We start from the raw sequence: 24,089 nt of genomic DNA on the forward strand, positions 1-24,089 counted from the left end.
AGCCCTGGAGTTGGAAGGGAGAAGTGAGAGAAGGTACAGAAGAGAGAGGACGAGAGAACAGAGCTAGGAAATGAAGAGCAATTGCCAGACAGTGTCAGGGTGCATGTGAGCTCCATGGTCTTGCTCTTGAAGTGAGAGCGGTACTCCTAGTTCTGCTTTCACAAGCCACGTTTGGCTCTGTAGGCATAGCGGTAGGATAGGGGAGAGTTAGATTTAGCCAGAGATGGGACTGGTGGCTCAGTGGTAAAGAATCTGCCTGAAATACAGGAGACACAGTTTCAGTTCCTGGGTGGGGAAGATCCCCTGGAGGAGGGCATGGCAAGCCACTCCGTACTCTTGCCTGGAGAATCCCCAGGGACAGAGGAGCCTGGCAGGCTACGATCTATGGGGTCACAAAGAGTTGGACACGACTGAAGCAGCTAAGCAGCAGCAGGGAGTTTTCAAGAGAGGAAAGTTGCGTCCAGGAGCTGAGGGTGCCTGATGATATGAGTTTGGATACTTACAATTGTGGACCCTGGGCTCCAAGCTGGAAGTGAGGAGGGAGGTGAGGATGGGCGTGAGGGATGGGAAAAGGTAGCCAGCTCTGTGCAGGGGAGACTGTTTTGGGGTTTGAGACTTGTGGGACCTGGGGACCTGGAGAAGAGGTAGTGGTCGGACTATGGGGAACTTGACATTAAGGTCGCAGAGGGTGCAGAGTTATTGGTCCTGACAAGGTCTGGGGTGGGATTCTGTAACTGAAGTAGGATGGAGGACAAGATCATTGGCAGAGAGGGTTGGCATCTGAGGGGTCACAGTGCTCACTGGGCCAGTCATCAAGAAGGACTATGGAACAATTTTGGAGGGACTGAGGAGCAAGATATTCAAAAAAAGAAATGAATTGCCTATAGGCTGCATGGTCTGTGGATGGTGGTGACAAGGTGGGGCTTGGGGGCCTCTGGGCAGATGGCCCAATGGCTTGAGCTTCAGAGCTGGGGTGTGGGGAGTAGGCTTGGAAAGAAAGGAAGAAGAATCATCCTAAAGAGGCAGCAAGACACAAGGAGGACCCTTATGATGAGGGAGAGGAAGCAGCCAGCCCTTGGTGGGCTGTAGGAATCGGTGTCCTCAGGGAGAGCCTGGTTTCAGAATGAACAAAAGAGTGAAGAGAATAGTTGGAGAAGTTGAAGACTCCAGGGATTTTATTGATGATGGGCTATGATAAAGGAGTTCTAGCCTTCTAGAAAAGGCTGCTCATAGCTTCCCCTGCTTCTGCTCTTGTTCCCTTACCCCTGCCCCAAGAGGAGTGGGCGTTTAAAAATCTCAACCAGATCATTTTATTCCCCAGCTTAAAAACCTCCACTGGCCTCCATTGTAGAATTCAGTCTGACTCCCTTACTCATGGGACCTGAATACAGAGCTTCTAAGAATCAGGTCCTTGGTTACTTGGCCCTTTCTTTCTAACTTAACAATATGCCAGGTTTGTTCCTCCCACAGGGACTTTTCAGCAGCTGTTTCCTCAATCTAGAAAATTCTTCCCCAAATCTTGCCACGGTTGGTTCTTTTCTTACTCGTCAGGTCCCAGCATGCACATCTCCCCCTCTACCAATGACCCAGTCTGAAGAAGCCAAACCTCACTCCCAGTGACGTCACTGTTTTGTTTTATTCTTGGCCCCATCACTACCTGGCTTCCCTGGTGGCTCAGTGATGAAGAATCTGTCATGAGACCTGGGTTCAATCCCAGAGTCAGGAAGATCCCCTGGAGAAGGAAATGGAAACCCACTCCAGTATTCTTGCCTGGAGAATCCCATGGACAGAAGAGCCTTCTGAGCTATAGTCCATGGGGTCACAAAGAGGTGGACATGACTGAGCAACTACCACACACACGTATCACTACCTGAATGACCTTCTTTCTCTGCCTCTTTATTATAATGTAAGTTGCTTGGGAGCCTTGTCTTGTTCATGACCATATCCCCAGAATCTAGAACAGTGCTTGGCACATGATAGGTGCTTTAAAAATGCATGTCAAATGAATGGAGATTGAGTGGTTGGAAACATCTACCAATGGCAGGCTGAGACATGTTAAGCATGATTAAAACATTCCAGGTTTGTGAACTGATGGCCCTTCCCAGCCACGTCAGATCACTTGGTTTCAAACTGGCTTGGTTCTGCCTAAGATGAAATAAAACTAAGCCTCATATCTGTGACTCATGTTAAGCTCCCAGTACCATTCAAAATTAGGAATTCTAAAGGGGGATGTTTTCTTATAACTGTAGAGCATCCCACTGTGTTTATTTTAAATGTCACAGATTTATTTAGAAAAATAATTTGTTTTCTCTGTTGAGAAGGTTGAGTTTTATTACATACATGTCTAGAAAGTGGATGTGTTTGGGGGTGTGTGTGCAAGAAAATGATCTTAGCTTCCTTTGGATCAAGTGTGAAGAATGGGCATCCAGTAAAAGCTGATTAAAAAGCAATTAGACAAACAATGAGCTCAAAAAAGTCTAGTATTTTATTGTTGGAACCTCAAATCCAACCTATGCTGAATTTTTCTGTGTGGGTGGAAAGTGAATTTTTGCAGGCTGAATATCTTAGGTTTGGAAGCAGCTTCTCAGTTTCTCCCATATTGCAAAGCATAGCACATGTGTTCAGTTATGGATTTCCACAAAACTGGCAATCCTGAACCAATGAACAGGTGAGGTTCCAAAAGTTCATTTGCAAATTTGTTTGGCACTCTGAATGCATTTTTCCCATACAAACAATGTCATAAATTAAGGGCTGATTCCCAAGTCAGCCCACAAAATTCAATTTATTTAATTTCAATAAATATTTATTGAATATCTACCAAGAACCCAATGTGGGAAGTGACATAACTAGGTGATATTGGGAGAAATCAGATGCCATTCTTGGCCTTAAAGAATTTACATGCCAGCTAAAGAGACAGACCCATCACTGGCCAGGATTCATTCATTCAGTCATACATCGCATCAACAGATTTCCTGAGCACCTACTGTGTGCTTGGGATACAGTTCTTTCTTGCCCACATGGAGCTTGCAGTCTAGTGAGGGATAAAAAAAAAAAAAAGCAAAAAGTGAAGTCGCTCAGTCGTGTCTGACTCTTTGTGACCCCATGGACTGTAGCCTGCAAGGCTCCTCCATCCATGGGATTTCCAGGCAAGAATACTGGAGTGGGTTGCCATTTCCTTCTTCAGGGGATCTTTCTGACCCAGGGATTGAACCCGGGTCTCTCGCACTGCAGGCAGACTCTTTACCATCTGAGCCACCAGGGAAGCCCAGTGAAGGATAGGGACAGTGTTATTAGTCAGGTCTGCTCCAGTAATACTGTGTTAACCAACAGATTCTCAGTGGCTTACAAGAACAAAAATTTGTTTTTCTTGCTCATGGTTCAGCTCCAGTGGAGGGTGGGGGTGGGAAGGGGACTCTTTGTCAAGTTGTAGGTGGAGAGTTTGGTTCAGATCTGCTTCATACGTCTCTCGTCCTGTATGTACTCTCCTCAAGGCAGACAGCAGAAGTGCAGGAACCCAAGCTGAACTCTGTGGTGCATTCAGAGCCTCCACTCATGTCACGTTTGCTGATATTCCATTGGCAAGCAAGCCACATAGCCAAGCCAAACATCAGTGAGGTAGGGATACATACTGCACCTACTCTAGGTCCTTCTATTACAGGAGAGACTGCAGAAGTGGGAACAGTAATTCAGTCTACCCCAATACGTCAAGGGGTTTCCAATCTATTAATCTTGATAGGTAAATAGAGAGTAATAATGTTTAGCACAGAGGAAGTGGAGGATTCCATGGAGGCACATTAAAAAAAAAATCTAAATAATAATAGCACATGTTGGCGAGGATGTGGAAAAAATGAAACCCTTGTGCACTGTTGGTGAGAATGTAAATTGGTGCAGCCACTGTAGAAAACATTGTAGAGGTCCCTCAAAAAATTGAAAATAGAACCATCACGTGATCCAGCAATGCCACACCTAGGTATTTTTCTGAAGAAAATGAACACTAATTCAAAAAGATAAGTGCATTCCTATGTTCATTGCCGTGTTATTCACAATAGACGAGATGTGGAAGCCACCTAAGTATCCTTCGATAGATGAGTGGATAAAGAAGATGTGGTATGTGTACACAATGGACTCCTCCTCAGACATTTGAAAAATGAAATCTTGCCGTTCACAGCAACATGGATGGACCTAGAGGATATTAAGCTAAGCGAAATAAGTCAGGCAGAGAAAGATATTGGATGGATTTCACTTGTATGTGGAATCTAAAAAAATGTAAACAAAAATAGCAATGGAAACAGAGTCGTAGGTACAAACAGGTGGTTGCCCGAGAGGAGGGGGATGGGGAGATAGGTGAAATAGGTGAGGGGGATTAAGAGGAACAGACTTCCAGTGCAAAATAAATGAGTCATGGAGTGAAATGTACAGCTGGAGAATATATGGTAATAATTAATAATAATTATTAGTAGTAATTATAGAATGGAATAATGATTAATGATAATAATATGCTGATAACTTTGTATGGTGACAGATGGTACCTCGACTTGTCATGGTGACTGTTTTGTAATGTATAGAAATATCAAATCACTATATTGTGCACCTGGATCTAACAGTTTTATAGGTCTATTATACTTCAATTAAAAAGACAACCACAGGTTCAGTGAAAATGAATCAATCAAAGAAAAGAAACCTAAACTTAAGGTCACAGAAGGCTTCCTGGAGGAAGGAAGCTGAGCCTGAAGTGTGAGCGTCAGAGAGCATCCGGGTAAAGAGAGAGGAGGTGGAGGAAACTGAGGGAACAGGCCATGCCAAGGCCGGGAGCTGGAGGAGCGCTTGGCCTGACGGGCAGTATGGAGCAAGGGTAAGGTCTGAGGAGCGTAGTTAACGAGGATAGATGGGGTGGGGGAGAATGAGTCTTATAGCCCATGTTAAAGATCTGAATTTTCCTGGAAAGGCTTTGGGAAGCCATTCCAGGGTTTCAATCAGAAGGCAGACTGGATCACTTGTGTCGGGTAGAACAAGCATTCTGGGACAAGACAGACTAGAGAAGACACCGCTGGAAACCCGCAGATCACTGAGAAAGTGGTTGTAAACCAGCAAGAGATTGGAGACTGAATTAGAGAGATGATCGTGGGGATGGAGAGAAGCAGGTGGATTTAAGAGCTGGCTGGAAGATAGAATTGACAGGACTTAGTGATTAATTGGATTCCTCCCTTGAGTCTGACACACTAAAAATAGGGCCATAAAATGAAAAATAAAATATCAAGGTGGCCACTGTTTTTCTGGAAGATGTATTCTTTCTCGTTTGATCTAAGTCCTCACAAAGAAAGTAATGATACCCAAGCCTACACTGGATGCCTACTGTGTCTCAGGCCTTGTACTTGGCTCTGGGTGGGAACCCAAAGGATGGGTACCTAAGTTAGATGGAGAAGGACTTCTGAGAGAGGTGGAGCTGGGTCTCAGTTCCTGGGACTTTGCTGTTGAAATGATAGGGGAAAGAGTGCAAGTATCTGGCTTGGGTACCAGAGGGACCAAGGTATTACTGACTGAGCAGGAGTTTAGAAAGACTAGCCAGTTTGGGATGCCCAGCAATGCAGGGGATGACTACCACACTGGAAGGAGGAGTCCAGCAGAGAAAGAGGAGTGCAGACCTGGAGTCAGTGTGTTCAGGATTGAATCCAGGCCCCTGTGTGACCTGCAGGTTTCTTACCATCTCTGTGCCAAATCTCCTCTTCTATAAAGCAGGGCTTCCCTGGTAGCTCAGCTGGTAAAGAATCCTCCTGCAATGCAGGAGACCCTGGTTGGATTCCTGGGCCAGGAAGATCCCCTGGAGAAGGGATAGGCTACCCACTTCAGTATCCTTGGGCTTCCCTGGTGGCTCAGCTGGTGAAGAATCTGCCTGCAATGCAAGAGTTCTGGGTTTGATCCATGGGTTGGGAAGATCCCCTGGAGAAGGGAATGGCTACCCACTCCAGTATTCCTGCCTGGAGAATTCCATGGACTCTGCAGTCCATGGCCTTGCAAAGAGTGGGGCATGACTGAGTGACTTTCACTTTCATAAAGCAGAGTAGTAACAGTACCTCTCTTGGAGGCTTGCTGAGAGAATTAGATGATGTGCATAAAGTCCTAGGCACAGTTCCTCTTTATGGTAAGCACTGTAGTGATGTTAGCTGTTATGATGGCAAAACCCCAGAGGAAGGAGCAGTTGGTTGTAACCAAGGTTGGGAAAGGCTTCAGAGAAGAGGTCACGTTAAGATTGGGTCTTGGGGGAGAGGAGAATATTGGGTCTTGAAGCCTGAGGAGAATTTCACCATGGGTGTGGAGTGAGGGATAATTCACGCAGCAGAACCATCACAATAAGGGTGTGATCTTTTCATTTTATTTTCCTTTTTGGCCGCACAGCCTGTGGGATCTTAGTTCCCCAACCAGGGCTCAAACCCACGGCCCCTGCAGTGGCAGCACAACTGGGCCACAGCGGCAGTCCTGCCAATAGGAGATCTTTTGAGGGAAAGGGCCAACTGGATCATCTCACCCCAGCACTTCTCTGGAAGGAGGAAGTAGATGGGGAGGGGCCGGGAAGGAAAGGTTTCTGAATCTGGACTTTATTAGTTGGTTCTGGAAACTTAGAGAAGAGTTTTCAGCAGAGGACCGAAACAACCATATCTGTGTTTTTAAAAGACTATCCTGATGGCATAGAAGAAGATGAAGTGCATTAAGCCAAGCATTAACCGTGCCACGCTTGCCACTCCTCCCATGGGGTCGCTGCCTTCCAGTATGTTTTATGAAGAGTGAGTTTACCTCCTGTCTCTTCCTGAGTCATCTACTTAGCAGCCCTTTCTCCAAACTTCATGTAGTACCCCACCACCTCTCCCAACACCATCACGGGCTCCACATGGGGTCCCAGTCACGTGACGGAACCAAGCCTGGGTCCTCTTCAGAAAACGTACATGTCAGAAAAGCCACACTCATCTTTATTGTCCTGTCCTGTCCCCACCCCTCCAGAGCATGTGTGCAGGGTGGGGACAAAGCGCTCAGGCATGATGATTTTAAAGTATCTGTAGACTCCCCTCACTTATTTGTATGAGGGCAACACTCACTCGTATCCTTCTACACGTTTCTTCCACGGTGGCAGTTGGAAGACTTCCAAGCAGCCCCTGGTGGCAGTTTTTAGGTTTTCATCTGCTGGTTGGCTGATACATGACACTGTGAAAGAGGTCATTTCTCAACTTGGCGTAACAACAGACTTTCTGAAAGGGTTGGGGTAACAGAAGGTGATTTGAATGCTGGTAAGAAAAACTAAAATCAGCCTGCTAAACATATTCATCCTCAACACCCCAGAGTAATAAGCAAAAAGAATTCAGTGATTTGCTTATGGACGCACTCAGTTCCCTACATTGCTCTGCTGTCTTGAGGCTTTTCTTCCCTCCCTCTCCCAAGAGACACTGCTTTCTCAAGTCTCCCCTAAGCATCACTCGTAAGGCCTAGGAGCTGCTCTTGCCTGAGAATTCGACCAAGGTGACCCACGGTGCATAGTAACCATAGCCACATTCCTCTGAAGTTTGAGTTACTCTGGTTTGGTCTACCATTGTGAAAGGCAGCCACTCTGCAGCAGAGAAGGCCACTGGGGGCTTTTCAGTGGAGGAATCCATGCCCACTTCTCCTTCAGAATGCAATTACAGTGCCCCTTCCCTAGGAAGCCTGCCTTGAGCCCAGGCCCAGCCAGGAGACAGGGTCCCCAGGCATGGGGGAGAATCTGCTTACCACACGTCAGATGCTATGCCCTGAATGTCCCCTGCATGTTCCATTTAGTCCTCCTGGTACCCTGTGAAGTAAGCACTTATTACAGTACCCACTTTTAAGATGAGAAAACAGCCTTAGGTTTCTGTATTCATTCCCTACTTCTGCTGTAGCAAATAACTACAACCTTGCTGGCATAAACAACATACACTTATTATCTTACAGATCTGGAGGTTGGAAGTCTGTAGAGGGTTTCACTGGGTTAAAACCAGAGTGTAGAAAGGACTGTGTTCCTTTGGAGCCCATAGGAAGAATCCATTTCCTATCTTTTCAAGTTTCTGGAGGCACCTACATTCCTTGGCTTGTGACCTCTTATTGAATCTTCAAAGTCAGCTGTGTAGCCTCTTCAGACCTTTCTGGCTCTGAATTCTATTTCCATTATCACATCTCCCTCTTTGACTCTGACCCTCCCACTTCCTCTTACAAGGACCCTTGAGATTACTTTAAGCTCATTCAGATAATCTTAAAAAAGATTCTTAATCACATCTTTGAAGTCCTTCTTGCCAAGTAAGGCAACACATTCACAACTTCAGGAGATTAAGACATAGATATCTTAGGGGTCGTTGGTCTGCTTACTGTAGCTTGTATAAGCAGTGGAAACAGGATTAAAGTCTTAGATCTAGGCTCTAACTCCCAAGCCAGTACCTTTACCTACCACCACAGTGAAAGGGAGGAGAAACCTAGAGACATTATCCCTCATGGTGGTGGTGGGGAGAAGGGAGAACCTGCTCCAGATGGACCCACCATGGAAGACTCAGGGTCAACCTGAGTTATGGAAACCCTTCTACAGCTTGAGAGTTTAAGCATCACAGATTTGGGTTTTTTTTTTTTTTGTTTTTTTTTTTTGGCGGTGCTGGGTCCTCATTGCTGTTCATGGACATTGTCCAGTTGCAGTGAGTGGGGATTACTCTCTAGTTTGGTACAGGGCCTTCCCGTTGCAATGGCTTCTCTTGTTGTGGAGCACAGGCTGTCGAGCACAGGCTCAGTAGTTTGGGCTCCTGGGCTTAGTTGCTCCACAGCATGTGGGATCTTCCCGGACCAGGAATCAAACCCACGTCCCCTGCATTGGCGGGTAGATTCTGCAGACTCTCAACCCCTGGACTTCCTGGGAAGTCCCACTTAACAGATCTTTCTGGAGCACCTAGTGTGTGTCAGACACTGTTCTAAGCATCGAGCTTCTCTAGCAATGAACAGCTCAGTGCTATGTCTTTGCCCCGTGCAGGTCCTTCTAGAAATGTATCAGTTTCCTAAAGCTGTTATAACCAGTGGCACACACTCAGTGGCTTCAAACAGTGAAGATATATTCTCTCACAGTTCTGGAGGCTAGAAATCCAAAATCATGGTATCAGCAGGGCTGTGATCTCTCTGAAACCTCAAGGGGAGAACCCTTCCTCTCCTTTTCAAGCTTCTGGTGGCTTCCAGCGTGTCTTGGCTCATGGCAGCTTATCTCTAACCTCTATCCATCTTTATGTAGCCTTTTTTCCCTGTCCAAATTGCCTTCTCCTTTCTCTTGTCAAGGCACTAGTCATTGAACACCCTAAATCCAGAATGATTTCATCTTGAGACCCTTAACTAATGACATCTGCAGAGGCGCTATTTCCAAATCAGGTCACATTCTGAGGTTCTGAGTGGACACGAATTAGGGGTGGAACATTACTGACCCAACTACATGAGGGAAGAGTGAAAATAAATAAGAACGTGGCGTGTCAGATGTGATCACCCTTAGGAAGAAAAATAAAGCTGACGAGGGGGTAGGGCTTGCCAGCTGGAGGCAGGGGAGGTTAGTTTCAACCACAGGGTCCTGGGAAGCCTCACAGAGAAGAGGGCGGCTGAGCCAAGACCCAAAGGAACACACTCCACTTTGGGATGTCCCCTTTGGAGGCTGTGGCCAGGAAGTCAATTCATGACAGAAGATGGCTCCCAGTTCTGCATCCGTCCCCTCTTTCCTTCCAACCCAGGACGTGTCCTCATGCTGAATTCTGTGCAGTGACACTCCTTTATGGTCCAGTGAGGCTCTAATGGCAGCGATCATGAGAATAATGGGATTTGGGGGCGGCCCCTCCTCCTCGTGTGAGGACCCCATTGTGCCGACTAATTGTGTAGAAGCAAGTAGGACAACTGTCTGTGGGGTGGAAGCAGTGGGGAGCAGAGAGGAATATGTTATTCGGGCCTCAGGGCATCACTGAATTACCCTGGCAGAAGCCGAACCCATGCATCTGGGTTACCAAGGAGGCTGAAAGGGATGTGGGGGCCTCCTCACGCTGGAGGGGGGTCTTGGGTGGACCCGAGTCCCCTGGCTTCTTCATCATCTTTGTCAGCTGTTAGAAGAGCTGTGAATATTTCAAAGCAGAAGGTGGAGAGGGGATGAAACCATGAAGGCGCCCAGCTCTTGGCACCCAGGCAGCTGACAGTGGCTGGCACTGAGGGAATGCTTACCATACTCAGAAGCCAGTTTTGTTTGGTCCAACTTCAGTCTCCAAACTACTTATCCTCACATCTTTTTAATTGACGCTGTGTAGCTCGAGCAGGTACCATTAGGATCACCCCTTTTAGTAAATCTATGTTTTAATGGAATAGATTTTTTTTTTTTTTGAAATGACCTTAGCAGGCACTTTCATAAGTATGTATCGATTGGCTTTTAAAAATTCCTCAGATGTTTTCACTTGTCTTGGTGACCTGGTAATTTTCCTGTTCCCAACAACAACTCCACATTGAAACCAATGTTCCTGTCTTCATTGGAAGCCTTCCTGCCAGGCTTTGGTGTTTTTGCTCTTGGGTACCAGTGAGGTTTTGTAGCATTTGGGCCCTTGTATCCCACTTAGGGACAGTGGACCATTTCTGAAGCACCCCGTGTGGGACTCGGGTTACTCTTAGGAAGATGGAGTTTTATTGCTGCCAGCTTTTTACTGATGGGGGAAACTGAGGTCCTGAGAAGCTGAAGAGTGTGCTTCCCATTACAGAACAAATGCGTGGGAGAGCAGCTTGGAACCCAGATCGTCCTGACTTGAAAGGCATCATTTCCCATCTTTGTTTCCAGGCTACCTATTCTTTACGAACGCCTGCCTTAAATTCTTTAGTTCAGGGTATGCCTTTGGAAATTAAAACACCAACTCTTAGTGCACTCATCACCCACCAAAGAACCACATGGGGTGAAGGCCACAAATCCCTTTTTTGTGAGAGTGTTTCACATGTGCTGAATAGCTCCAAGTGTCAAGACAAAGGCTGGTTTTCCACCACGCCAGTGAACTGGCCAGCCCAGTGAACAAAAATCAGTGAAACAACTTCTGCTGGTATCGTGGAGACATAGCCAAGAATTTAGTCACTTGAACATTTAATTCTTAATCCAGTTCAGTGAACGTGTGTTGAATGCCAGCCATGGGCCAGGTCCGGTAGTAGGCCCTAGGGAGACAAAAATGAATAAGGCTCTGCCCAGTGGAAGCTCACAGGTTAGCCTGGGAAGCAGGCATCAGCCGATATGCCATGAAAAAATGCCCTGTTATTCAAGGTGTGGGGAGACCCCAGAGAACCCTCGGGGGGAGGAGGAGGAGGGTTATGATTAAGAACCTTCCAAGAAGCCATGAGCTGAGTCTGCCTCCTTACGTGGAAAGGGCAGGCTGATGTTGATCTGATGTGTGTGAGCAATGCAAAGGGCAGACCAGTTACTCCTGTTGCCCAGATGCCTGTCACATCAGTATTATTTTGTATGTGTTTGGCTTATGTCGTTCAGACTTTTTACCTAAGTTCTGTTTCATTTGCCTATGTAATAAATATAGTAACAGCTACTAATATTTACTGAGGCATTATTGGAAGCCTCAGTTAAATAGATGGATGTTTCTGAAAGAACTCTTTGATCTATGTTTTCGTAGGTGTATGTTAAGTAGATGTACATTTTGGTAACAATTCCATGAAATTGAAATGATTATTATCTGCGTTTTTGCAGCTGGGAAGCCTGAAACACAGAGAAGGTGTGATTTGCCCAACGTCACCCGCTTATAATTGGCAGCTCCACCCACCACTTCTTCACTAGGTTCTAGCCTGGTCTGGTCTTTAATCAGTTCCTTGCAGAGACCAGACTTTAAGTGAGCTCAGGCTCTTGGCACTTGCTGTTCCTTCTGCCTAGGATGCTGTTCCTACTGCTCTTGATGTGGCTAGGTTGTCTTCATCCTTGAAATCTGAGCTGAAGTGCCATCTTTCTTTTTAATTTAAGGTTTTGGCCATGCTGCATATCTTGCAGAATCTCAGTTCCCCAACCAGGAATTGAACCCGGGTCATGGCAATGAAAGGCTGGAATCCTAACCACTAGGCTACCAAGGAACTCGAAATGCCATCTTTCTTGGCTAGCTTACCCAAAGTAGCTCCTCGCTGCTGTATTTTTTTTACTTTCTTCTGAGAACTAGCCTTGATTTGAAACTATTTAAATTATTGACTGCTTCTTTGCTTTTGGTCCACGTGCCTCACCAGAATATAAACTCATTAAGAGGGGAGCTTTAACTGGCTTAAACATCCATCCATCCCCAGTGCTCGGTGTTTGGTATCTGGGGGGCACTCAGAGAATACGTAGAAGGAATCCTCGATGTGGCCTTAGGCCCTAGGGGTGCCAAGGTGAATAAGGCAGGCTCTTCCCTTAGGGATCTTACAGTGTGGTCTGAGAGACAGGCAGTCAGCAACCAGCGCATTGTGCTGTATGTTTCAGAAGCATGTGTAAGGTGCCCATACGGACACAGCGGAGGGCATGACTGCTTTGCCTGGAGGCTGGGCAGACAGGGAGGAGGTGATTCTGAACTTGGAGCACCATTTCACCAATACTGCAGGCCCTCGGACATTCTGCACATGCCGAGAAGAGCCGGGCAGGTTTCCCTGCATGTGTTTATTAAGTAATTGCTCTTTGCGAGGTGCCATGTACTAAGTATTAGTGATGGATGTCTTTAGGAGCTTGTAAGTTAAATAGACTTATCAACCCACGATTGCCGAGGGATGAGTTTGGGAAAGAAGGAAGAGGCTCAATCATAGTATTGGGTACCACGAGTGTGGAAACGTGTGTTCTAGGCTCCAAGTCATGAAAGGGATGTAGGTAGAGGAGTTTGGTGTAGGTGGAAGGGTGCCGTTGAAGATTTTTTAGTAGGAAGAGGTGTAATCAGTTCTGGGCTTGAGAATACCTTGGCATTGGTGTGGAGAGCTGACTAGAGGCAGGTAGGAGGGAGGCCAGTCAGAAGCCTGCTGCAGGAGCCCAGGTGATAGGTGAGGGCAGATTGTGGGAGACGGCATAGAGCAATGCTTGGAACGAATAGGTCATGATCAGCCGGGTATGAGAGATGAGAAAAAAGAGCCCCCAAAAAGCCTAAAGTTTTCCAATTTGATCTTCCATTTGGATTATTGCTCATTAACCAAGATTTAAGTGCTTCCCAGTGTGCGTGGCTATGGCACCCCACTCCAGTACTCTTGCTTGGAAAATCCCATGGATGGAGGAGCCTGGTAGGCTGCAGTCCATGGGGTCGCTAAGAGTCGGACATGACTGAGCAACTTCCCTTTCACTTTTCACTCTCATGCATTGGAGAAGGAAATGGCAACCCACTCCAGTGTTCTTGCCTGGAGAATCCCAGGGACTGGGGAGCCTGGTGGGCTGCCGTCTATGGGGTCGCACAGAGTCGGACACGACTGAAGCGACTTAGCAGTAGCAGCAGCAGCAGTATGCATGGCTAGGACTTCTAATCCTTCAGTAAAAACGTTAGAAGATGTGCATTATCCATTCCTATCTTTTAAGTTACAAAGTACACTGGAATATTGAAGGCTCTGAGAATTCCTGCAGTAGAGAAGATCATTTAATTTTATTTAACTAGTGTTTCCCAAATTTCTTAAGCCTCATTTAATACTAACACCTAAAACAGCTTGAAGAACACACTTGGAGAATTGCTGAGAAATGGAATAAAACCTGTATTTTTCTCATAGGGCTCAGGCTCTGGGAGGATGTAGTTATTTTTATTTTGGCCTTTATGATGTTATTATCCTGGAAACCTTTGAAAATTTTGAGCTGTTTGGCACAGTCCTAAGAGTATGAACACCACTGCCAGACTGCTGAGGTTCATACCATGCCGTCTAATCTCTGCGCCTCAGTTTCCTCATTATTGAAATGGAGCTGATAACAATAGTACCTGAGGTAGCTATAGGATCAACAAGTCCCAGAAAGTCCTAGAAACAGCACCCGGCCCCTGGAAAGGGCTCCATAAATGAGGGCCCTGGTGAGGGGCAGTAGCGGGTAGGAGATGAGACATGGAATTGGAAGCAGCATTATCTGATTTGGTATCTCAACCCCTCTGCTTCCTAACTCTGTGACCGCGGGAAACAATATGGAGCCTTCTGCCTCGAGTTTTCCCCAGCTGTAAAAAGCAAGGGAATTTGTCGTACCTACTTCATAGTTTTGTGAAGAATAATGAATCAAATCATATGAAAGAACATCTCCTGGCATGTTAGATGTTTTCACTTAAAAAAAAAATCTTCTAAATTGTTTCTGTTATTAGCATCATTTTCTTATGTAGGTTGGCTTTTCATCACTGGAGCTGAAATGCAGTTTTTCAGCTTTCCTGGCAAGTTATTTTGGTCTTGTATTTTGGCATCCCTCTTGGCTGACTCTGGAGGCCTAGAATTCAGAGTTGAGTTTGTCACAGTGACTTCTCGTTCTCTTCTCTTCAGTTGAGATTGGTTTTTCCATCTCGTGGACTAACAACATTAATGAAAGTCCCTCGATTCTTGGGACCACCTGGTCCCTCCTCTGGGCTCCGTGCCCTTCTGAAAAAATGCAGACATCTGTTTCAAATCACTTAGCAGAAGACCTTGGGATGCTCTTGTAGCAAATTCTTCCCCCAGCCACAGACACAGTCTCCTGTTCTGAGAGAGAGGCTGGATCTTTCCTTGTTAAAAGTTTTCTGATATTGTATCAGTAGAGAATCTTTGAAACAGATCACACCAACCTCCCATTCAAGCCAATTACCTGATATTTAGTTGTCAGTTTACTTCAGGGACTGTCTGCTCTTAGTGAACAATTAGATTAGAGGATGCTGATGAAATTCGAGTGGCAGGAAGTAGAAGTTACATTTCTGAGTTCAGAGTTTCTATTTCAAGGTTGAGTAAGTAGTAAATTCTTAGGGAGAGATTCTAGCCTAATAGAGTCAGATTTTCAAGGTCCCCCAGCCCGTCCCCTGGGCATTTCACCTGCCTGTATGCCTGGAAACTTCAGCTCATTTCTAGAGGTGGGTCTCCCAGTTCTTTATGTCGGCATGAAAACAATTAATAATTTAAGTCATCCCCATTAAAAAATAGAAATACTGTATAAATGCAATACTGTAATAATAAATTTAAAAGTCGATCCAGCTGGGCACTGTTCCCAGACTACCAGCCAAGCAGAAACACAAGTAAAGAAGAAAAACTGCTATATAATGCAAATGGATTCAATCTCATTGTTTTCTGCTACTCTTATATTGCAAATATATAGAATTGAAGTTACATTGCAAATAAATAGGTTTTGTGGGTTAAAACCTGGAGACTTAATCATTGTTTATAACATTATTTCTCTGGGGAGAAACGTGTATTCTGTATTACAAACAGAGGGTTTGCAAGCCAATTTTTGGAATACAATAGACTTCTGAGTTGGGGGGCTCCCTGGAACCTTAACCTCTAATTAGGTGTTTTGTATTCAGGGCTAGTGATAGGTGAACATTCAGGGCCTCTCAGAACCCTGCCCTGTGTTTCCCTCCCAAATCCATGCTCCCCTCTTCATTCCAGAGGCTCTGTCTCACCTCCATTCTATGCTCCTGGGGTCTTTATCTCTGTCGCCTTGTCCTGGCCCAGCCCCACCCTCCAGCCACTAATGGGGCCCAAGGAAGCCAGGAGGAACTCTAAATGTCATTATTTTTGTGTAGCTTATTAAATGGCAGTTAGGATCCTGGTGGGCTACAGTCCATGAGATTGCAAAGAGTCAGACATGACTGACATGTTATAACACATAGGGCTTACAGATGACCATGCAGCTGAGTGGCCAAGTGTGTGGCTCTGAAAGCAGACTTCAGACACTTGAAGCTGGGAAAGCTTGGCACATTGTAAACACCTCTCTGAGCCTCCATTTCATCCCTATAGAGCAACGTGGTTTTGAGGACTAATGTTTATCCATGCTCAGTCTTGTCTGACTCTTTGTGATCCCTGGCTCCTCCTGTAGCCCTCCAGGCTCCTCTGTCCATGGAAATGTCCAGGCAAGAATACTGGAGCTGGGTGCCATTCCTCCTCCAGGGGATCTCCCCAACCCAGAGATTGAACCCGCATCTTCTGTGTCTCCTGCATTGGCAGGTGGATTCTTTCCCGCTGAGCCACCTGGGAAGCCTGTGAGGACTAACGGGGGAGGAGTGGCCATCAACACTCCACGCGGCAGTTCCCCCATGTAGATACCTGGTGGGGTGGTGACTGAGGGACATCAGGGTTTGTTTGGAAAGATGTCCACAAACTCAGGAAGCAAACACACTGTCGGCAGATGCTTTCTGAATTTGAAACAGCAAACTTAGACAAGTGTCTGGAATCTCCCTGTTCATGAGTTTTGAACAAACTAAGAGTTAAGGGCAAGGGAGGAGTGGTCCACATATGTATATAAATGAGTAACTAACTCTTATTATTTTGAACAGATTAACCTCTGTAGTAGATACTATGAACAAGCCTTCTTAAGTAGTTTAATTCACTAAATTGAATTCATGGTCCTTTCACCTAGCAAAAGTTGTTTTTTTTTTTTTTTTTAATTAACTTTTGGTTTATGGGTTTTTTTTTTTCCTTCAGGCAGTTTTTTTTTTTTTTTTTTTCCATTAATGCCGATTCTATTAATTTGCGAGTAGGCAAGTGTCTGCATGTTGGTCTTATTTTGTAGGCATGAAATCTAGCTGGACGTAAGGGCCAGAAAAATATTAATTGGGAGTCCTAGGACTTTGGGAAAGACCCTTGGAGAGCGGGGCAACAGCATAAGATAAGAAAAGCAAATACATGTCTGCCTTTTTTTTTTCCCAGAATATGCTCATTTGAATTTGAATCCCATTTTCTTCCTATCTTTCCTCCTATCTGAAGAAATTATCATGAAGTCAGTTAAGAAATCAGCCTATCTGAGGTTGCTTCACTGAGAATCAGCCTTGCCGAGACCTGAGTCTGAAAATGAGATTTTAATTTTATTTGGGCAAAGGCTTAAGTGTCTATGCACTTGACCATTGCTTTTGTGGATGTGTAGGAACAAGAGTGATGGCTTTCAAAAGGGACCATTTTGGTTTTGTTTACTAAAACGTGGGAGCTCTGAGGTCTGTTCCCCCTCCTGGAGAAAGTTTGTGTGGGTAACGTGGTGTCATGAAGATTTTATCATCTGCAATATTGAAGAATAAGATATGATTGTTGGTTGACCATCTGGTTATACATTCTTGGAGTTACGGTTTGCTTTTTAATTTTTATTTTTCAGCTGGTGAGAAAGAAGGCATGAGATCTCAAAGGTGTTTTATAAACCAGGAATTTATATTTAGTTGCTTAACATGGTTCAATTTTGTTTTCGTCTTATACAAAATAGGAAGTGAAAGGTCTATTACATGTATACATACATATATATACGCTTCAGTGTTAAGTCGCTTCAGTCCTGTCTGACTCTTTGCAACAACATGGACTGTAGCCTGCCAGGCTCCTCTGTCCTTGGGATTCTCCAGGCAAGAAGACTGAAGAGGGTTGCCATGCCCTCCTCCGGGGGATTTTCCTGACCCAGGGATCAAACACGTGTCTCTTATGTCTCCTGCGTTGGCAGGCAGATTCTTTACCACTAGCACCACTTGGGAAGCATATATATATATATGTATATATATAAACATATGTTTTTGTTTTTGTTTTCCCCAAAAGATAAACTGAAAACCTTGAAAACCTCAGTTTCTAATCTGTCCCCTCTCTGGCCCCTGATTCAAACTTTTAGCTTATATTAAAAGTAGTCTCCTCGCTATGAATACAAGTCAGACATAAACTCTAAGGAAACTCTAAAAAGAAAACTCACCTACAGAAAGGACCTACAGAGATTTCATATTTCATTCATTCATTCAAAAATGTTGGTTGAAACCCTAGTATTTGCATATCATGCTGTCAGACACAGAAAGATCTGCAGAAGAAATATTAAAGACATTCTTCCTTCTTTTGAGGAGCTTACAGCTTACTGGGGGGCATGACGTAGCCACGTAAAACAGTTAAGTTGTAATTCAAGGCAGCATATGATTAAATAGCAAAATCTGTGCTTCCAACAAGAAATGCCATAGGAGTTCAGAAAAGGGAGTGGTAATTCAGTGGCACTACTGTTTTCTGCCTACAAATTGGCAAATTGTAGCACTGTTTGTATGAAACATTTTACACTTGTGTTTTTGGCAGCCTTAGGCCTTGACTCCCAGGCAGTATTAAAAGCCTACAAAAACATTTGTACTCCCCTCTCTTTAGAACTGGCCTTTTTTTTTTTTTTTTTGGCCTCCTTTTAGACAGAGGAAGTGTCTTATACAAGCTGGAATGCCCCTGCAAGAGAGGCAGGTCGTTTTTGACAGTCATCATCGCTTTCTAATACAAAACAGGGAACCAGCCTTGTCCTTCTGTCTGTTTCAATCCGGCAGTATGTGTCCCTCCGTTGAAAACTCTCCCTGACATTGAGAGGAGGTTTAATTTGAACTTAATGTCCGTGACGGACGAGCTAGCCATCAAGGGTCAGATAAATTTATGACTGTGGAGAACTGCTGATGAAAATCCCCGTGGCCCTGATGTTGGAGAAGGAGCCGACACAGGTGGAGGAGAGCTTGGACACAGATGTGCTGCCTGGAAGCAGGGTTCCCCGAGACGGGAGAATATGATGACACGCTGAAAGATTGCACTTGGGGGTGATGTCTAATGAAACTCACTGGCTTCCTGTTCTATTTCTGTCATATTCAAATTAGCGCAGCGCTCAAAGATGAAGCCGTGAGGCCTAAATTTATTCTTAAGAATTTTAAAAAAAAAAAAGAGAAGAAGAAAAAGAAATAAAATGCTTGTCAAATACACTGTTTGGGACCACACTTGTCTCCACTCACTTCCTTTCAGGGACTCCCCGGAGTTGACTGAGGTTATTATCTAGTTGCTTTCAATCTCTTGTGAATCATGAATTTTCAGTTTCTTTTAAAACTTACTGGTTCTCCTCCACCGCTTCGTTTTAACCTTGGACCTTGAGAAGGCAGAGGTAACAGAGGTTTTGTTCTTTCCTTGATATCATTCAGTAGAATGTCTGAGCAGTCCAACACCATTTGGAAACCAAGTAACCTTTGGCATTCGTTCTTCTTGTTAAGTTGGCCGCCCTGCTGGCGAGGCGGGAGTTCCCAAGTTCACATGACCTAGATTGACCGAGCCAGGCACAGGCGAAGCGGCGATTTCACCTTCAGCTTATGATGGTGTTTATCAAAGTAGCTGGCCCTGCCCACAGCTGCAGATTTCTTTGGGGACATCCTCTGGGCTGGCTGATTTGGGGAGGTGGCCCTGGCAAATGTTTCACCCAATATCTTTTGATGTGAGTTGGTATCTGTCTAAATAAATGTTATGTAGCAGATGGTTCTGGAATGTCTTATCAAATTCTTGGGAAGACTTTGCCCTTGCAATATGTTTATTTGATTATCATACTGCAAAGCACAACAATGGTCGCTTCTTTTTTTTTTTTAAACAACAGCAAAAGTTACATAATAGGTTGGAATTCTGGAAATGAATGGCAAAGCTAAACGTTTTCGATGTGTAAACCTTTTTTTGGGCTGTTCTATGCTAGGTTTTTCTAGAAGGTAGTGCTTTAATTTTAGAATCCAGGAGAGGATGTGTTTTGGATGTATTTGCAATGTCATCTTGAGAGATGGCTCAGAAGTCTAAGTTCAACATGTCCACATTTGTTCTCAGTTCTGAGACATGATGGAAAAAATGCTTTGCTGGTTTCCTGTTGCTTTTCATGGTTTTAGCATCATGTTCTTATTCTCACTCGAAATCAATGATCCTCACACAAAGTCTGGCATTTTGTACTGAAGCCAAGTATGAGAAAGTTTTAATGATGCATGTTTGGGGTTGCTGTTTTGCTGCCCCCTCCGTTTTTGTTTTTTTTTTTTGATAGGTGTACTTTTAAAGAAGATTGTGAGCATTTAAATAATTCAGAAAACTGGCTGGATGTTTTATCTGGAGCTAAAAAGTGCCCTCAAATTCACCTATTTCGAAGCAGTAAAGATAAGGTAAGAGGAAAGATTTTTAATTTGTCTCTATTGTCTCATTTTAGTCAACTGATGCCAACTTCCTTCTGTGTGTAAAATACCTATTAATGATCAAATAAGCTTAGTTATGAGAATTCACTCAGTTAACTGACACTGCTGCTGCTGCTGCTGCTAAGTCGCTTCAGTTGTGTCCGACTCTGTGCGACCCCATAGACGGCAGCCCACCAGGCTCCCCGTCCTTGAGATTCTCCAGGCAAGAACGCTGGAGTGGGTTGCCATTTCCTTCTCCAATGCATGAGCGTGAAAAGTGAAAGAGAAGTCGCTCAGTTGTGTCCGACTCTTCGCGATCCCATGGACTGCAGCCCACCAGACTCCTCCGTCCATGGGATTTTCCAAGCAAGAGTACTGGAGTGGGGTGCCATCGCCTTCTCCGAACTAATACTGTGTGAGCACCAATTCCTGTACATTCTGCAAGGTGACAGGGAGATAGCAGAGAATGAGATGCGTCGTGAACCTGCCCTCATGGAGTTTGTCATCTTGTGGCGCTGAAGATGACCTTCAGTTGTTGAAATTAAGGAAAAAATGGACTAATGTCATTGAAAAACATTGATTTAAAAAAAAAGGAAAAAAAAGTTCAGATTCATGGTCAACAAGAGTCCTTAAGTGCGACTTAAGGACTGAATTTTATTTTGTTTTTTAGTTCCTTTTCTTGATGTGTTTGGGTTTTTGACACTGTCTTACGTGCATGCCTTCAGGTGATATTGAGAGGGAGAGAAAGCAATATGGGCAGTGAATATTGCAAGGGGGGGGCGGTCCCTTGAAAAGTGCATGGGCTCGTGCTACGGCAGTACTATACTGCCTCTGGCAACACATCAGCCCTGTCATTGGATGAGAGAAATGAAGCAGTGTGAGCATATTCATGCATTTTCAGATTCACATACCAGCCTCGCCCCATGGGAAAATGGAATTCCTGCCTTGCAGTCTCAGTGGCTGTAAGGAGACATTTTCTCCCTAATTACAGCTCTTGTATTATGAATAACTATACAGAATCACCATCAGCAGCCAGTTGACCTGTCTGCTGAGCTCACTCTGTTTTATTTGAATGCCATATTAACAAGGAGATGGGCCACTTTCTCTTTCCCCTTACACTTTGCCATTTCAAATAGCAAGAACCGTACCACTTAAGATGATTTAACATTTAATAAAAGAGAGCCAGAGCATTTAATGAGTGATAAATAATAAAAGAATCAAGCTTTCAAGTCATAACTGATCAGAACTCATGGATTTCAACTTATTTGGCTGTTGTTCCTTTCTATCGCCCTCCTGAGGGCGAGGGTATGGAGGATGGGTTGGGGGGGTGCCCTCCCCAAAAAACCCTTCAAAGCTTTCGTCCAAACCTCCACCAGACCTGCACTAGCATGAGCAGTTTCTGTGGAAAAAGATGCTTAGGTATCTAAGTATAGGTATGGCCAAATTTTTATTTCTGTTATCAGTCTGAAAAATAGCTGACTTTAGTGCTGATAGAGACTGCTAGAAAATACCATGATCATTGAATATACCCAGGACTCTGATAAGTGGTTATGATTACGCACGGCTTTTTTTTCTTTTATCGTTTTGAAAATGTTAAGGGGAGTACTTAAGTGAAGTGCAGTGAGGGAAAGCAAGCTGCTCATTGACTAAAAAGAGCCACTTACTCAGTTTGCTTACCCATCTTTGGGTTCACCAGAGTAAATTAATCACCATTCGCATCTAGCCTGGAACATGTTTACCACCCAAAGAACCACTGGTGCTTTCTTCCCCACCTTGAGTCCCAGTGTGGTTTACCCTAATCCCTCTAGAGTCTTCCCACGCAACCATTACCTCGCTTTCTCCAGCTCACCACCACTCTCAAGGTAAAGGAGATAAGACTTTAGCAATTTGAGTAAAGCTTTCCTTTGAAGCCAACTTTGGGCTGATTATTTTAGTGACATTGATAAGATGTCTGTCTCCAGCTCTTGGTCATATTATTTCAAAATATTTCCTGTCTTTAGGGTTAACTGTGGCTTGCTGAGAGTCTCAGATCCTTGGTTATTTAAGTAATTTCTTCTCTAGTTCCAGCTATCACAATAACTTGGTTTAAAGAGCATTTGCTCACTGCAAATAACATTCTAGCAACTTTCTTGGTACAAAAAAAAAAAAGATGCATGTAATACAGAGCCTCTTGTTTACACAAGACAATTAGAAGGTAGTGTATTCTCATCCTTGTTATGAAATTGGCATTAAAAAGAGAGAAGTAGAGCAATTCTAATTGCCTTGGAGGAATATTATGAGATTTTGTTGAATAAAAATATCAAGATGCAGAAAAGTACATACAGCATGGTCTTATATTGATCCAAAAATGTCCCTCTATATGTTGATGTCTATGTCTCTATACGATTATTTGAGCATGGAGAAAAACATGAGAGAATTCATACTAGGTTGTAAACATAGGCTCCCATGATGAAATAATTCGTGTGGTGGACGAAAGGTCAGAGATAGACTTAAAAAAGAGAGACAACTGAAATCCTCATATACACAGACACACACAAAAAGGGATGCGTGGCACCCCACTTTTACATTATGTAAAATTATATGTTTGGATGTGAGAGGTGGACAATAAAAAAGGCTGAGTGCCCAAGAATTGATGCCTTCGAATTGTGGTGTTGAAGAAGACTCTTGGGAGTCCCTTGGACTGAAGGAGATCAAACCAGTCAACCTTAAAGGAAATCAACCCTGAATATTCATTACAAGGACTGTTGCTGAAGCTGAAGCTCCAATACTTTGGTCACCTGATGTGAAGAACTGACTCATTGGAAAAGACCCTGATGCTGGGAAAGATTGAAGGCAGGAGGAGAAGGGGAGAACAGAGGACGAGGTGATTGGATGGCATCACTGACTCAATGGACATGAGTTTGGGCAGACTCTGGGATAGTGACAGACAAGGGAAGCCTGGCGTGCCACAGTCCATGGGGTCACAAAGAGTCAGACATGACTGAGCGGCTAAAAAACAATACCTATAAAGAGATTGTTAACAGGAAAAATGGTTTATACTAATAAAAAGAGAAAAGATGTAGGAATAAAAGTATTTCCCACAAATAGCATGGTTCCTAAAAGAGAAAACAGAAACATTCTTTTACAAATCAGAGCAGAAACATGGAATTCTGTCACTGAGACAACCAATATTGTTTTTAAAGTTGTGTCCCATGCACTAATGCAAGAAACAAGTGTTAATAATAGAAATAATTATTGGAATGGAATAGACAAACATATTATTTGCTCATCTTAAGTGGGTGTATTTAGTTGTAATATCTAAATATATTAGCTTTTAAAACTATTCAAATTAATAAAGGTCAAATAAAGTACTAATGTTCAGTAAATGTTCAAGTATCAGTAACCTTATGACATATAAGACAAACTGTTAACACATTAATAAAAGATCCCATTCATTAAAAACAATGGAAATACTCAGGCTCAAACCTGCAGAGGCATGTACATTGTGCTTTAAAATACTTTTTACTGGGAGATACATGTTGAAGCCACCTACCAAAACAGTGATTTTCACCATGCAACAGTTTTTCTTAGTGAGGCAGTAGTCTATTGAGGCTAATTATAATTCATAATAAGGAAATCTTATCAATTAAAAGTGTAAATAAATATAAAAACAAAAACAGGTATTTTATTGAAAGATATGAAAAGCATGTTAGATATATCCAGACATATACTATGTTTCTTGGTGGGACAATATCATAAAAATGTCACTATTTCCTCAATCTGTTGTCTAGATTTCATGTCATCCTAGTAAAAATTTAAATGGTTTTTGTCTTAAAAGTGAAGTCATTCAGTCATGTCGGACTCTTTGCGACCCATGGACTATAGCCTGCCAGGCTCCTTCGTCCATGAACTTTTCCAGGCAAGGATACCGGAGTGGGTTGCCATTTCCTTCTGCACAGGATCTTCACGACCCAAGGATAGATCCCGGGTCTCCTGCACTGCAGGCAGACTCTTTACCATCTGAGCCACCAGGGAAGCCCTAAAATTAATTTA

At 44.0% G+C, this 24,089-nt stretch overlaps 1 protein-coding gene across 1 annotated transcript in view; it reads left to right on the forward strand.

Moving 5' to 3' along the window:
* The window catches only part of PLXNC1 (plexin C1), a 153,618-nt gene that overhangs the window by 41,036 nt on the left and 88,493 nt on the right, over positions 1–24,089 (forward strand). The window contains exon 5 of the mRNA XM_019960357.2: positions 19,934–20,048. Within this exon, the coding sequence (XP_019815916.2) occupies positions 19,934–20,048 (115 nt within the window). The remainder of the gene's footprint in view (positions 1–19,933; positions 20,049–24,089) is intronic.

The sequence above is a fragment of the Bos indicus genome, chromosome 5 (assembly GCF_029378745.1).
Source record: "Bos indicus isolate NIAB-ARS_2022 breed Sahiwal x Tharparkar chromosome 5, NIAB-ARS_B.indTharparkar_mat_pri_1.0, whole genome shotgun sequence".
Lineage (NCBI taxonomy): Eukaryota > Metazoa > Chordata > Mammalia > Artiodactyla > Bovidae > Bos > Bos indicus.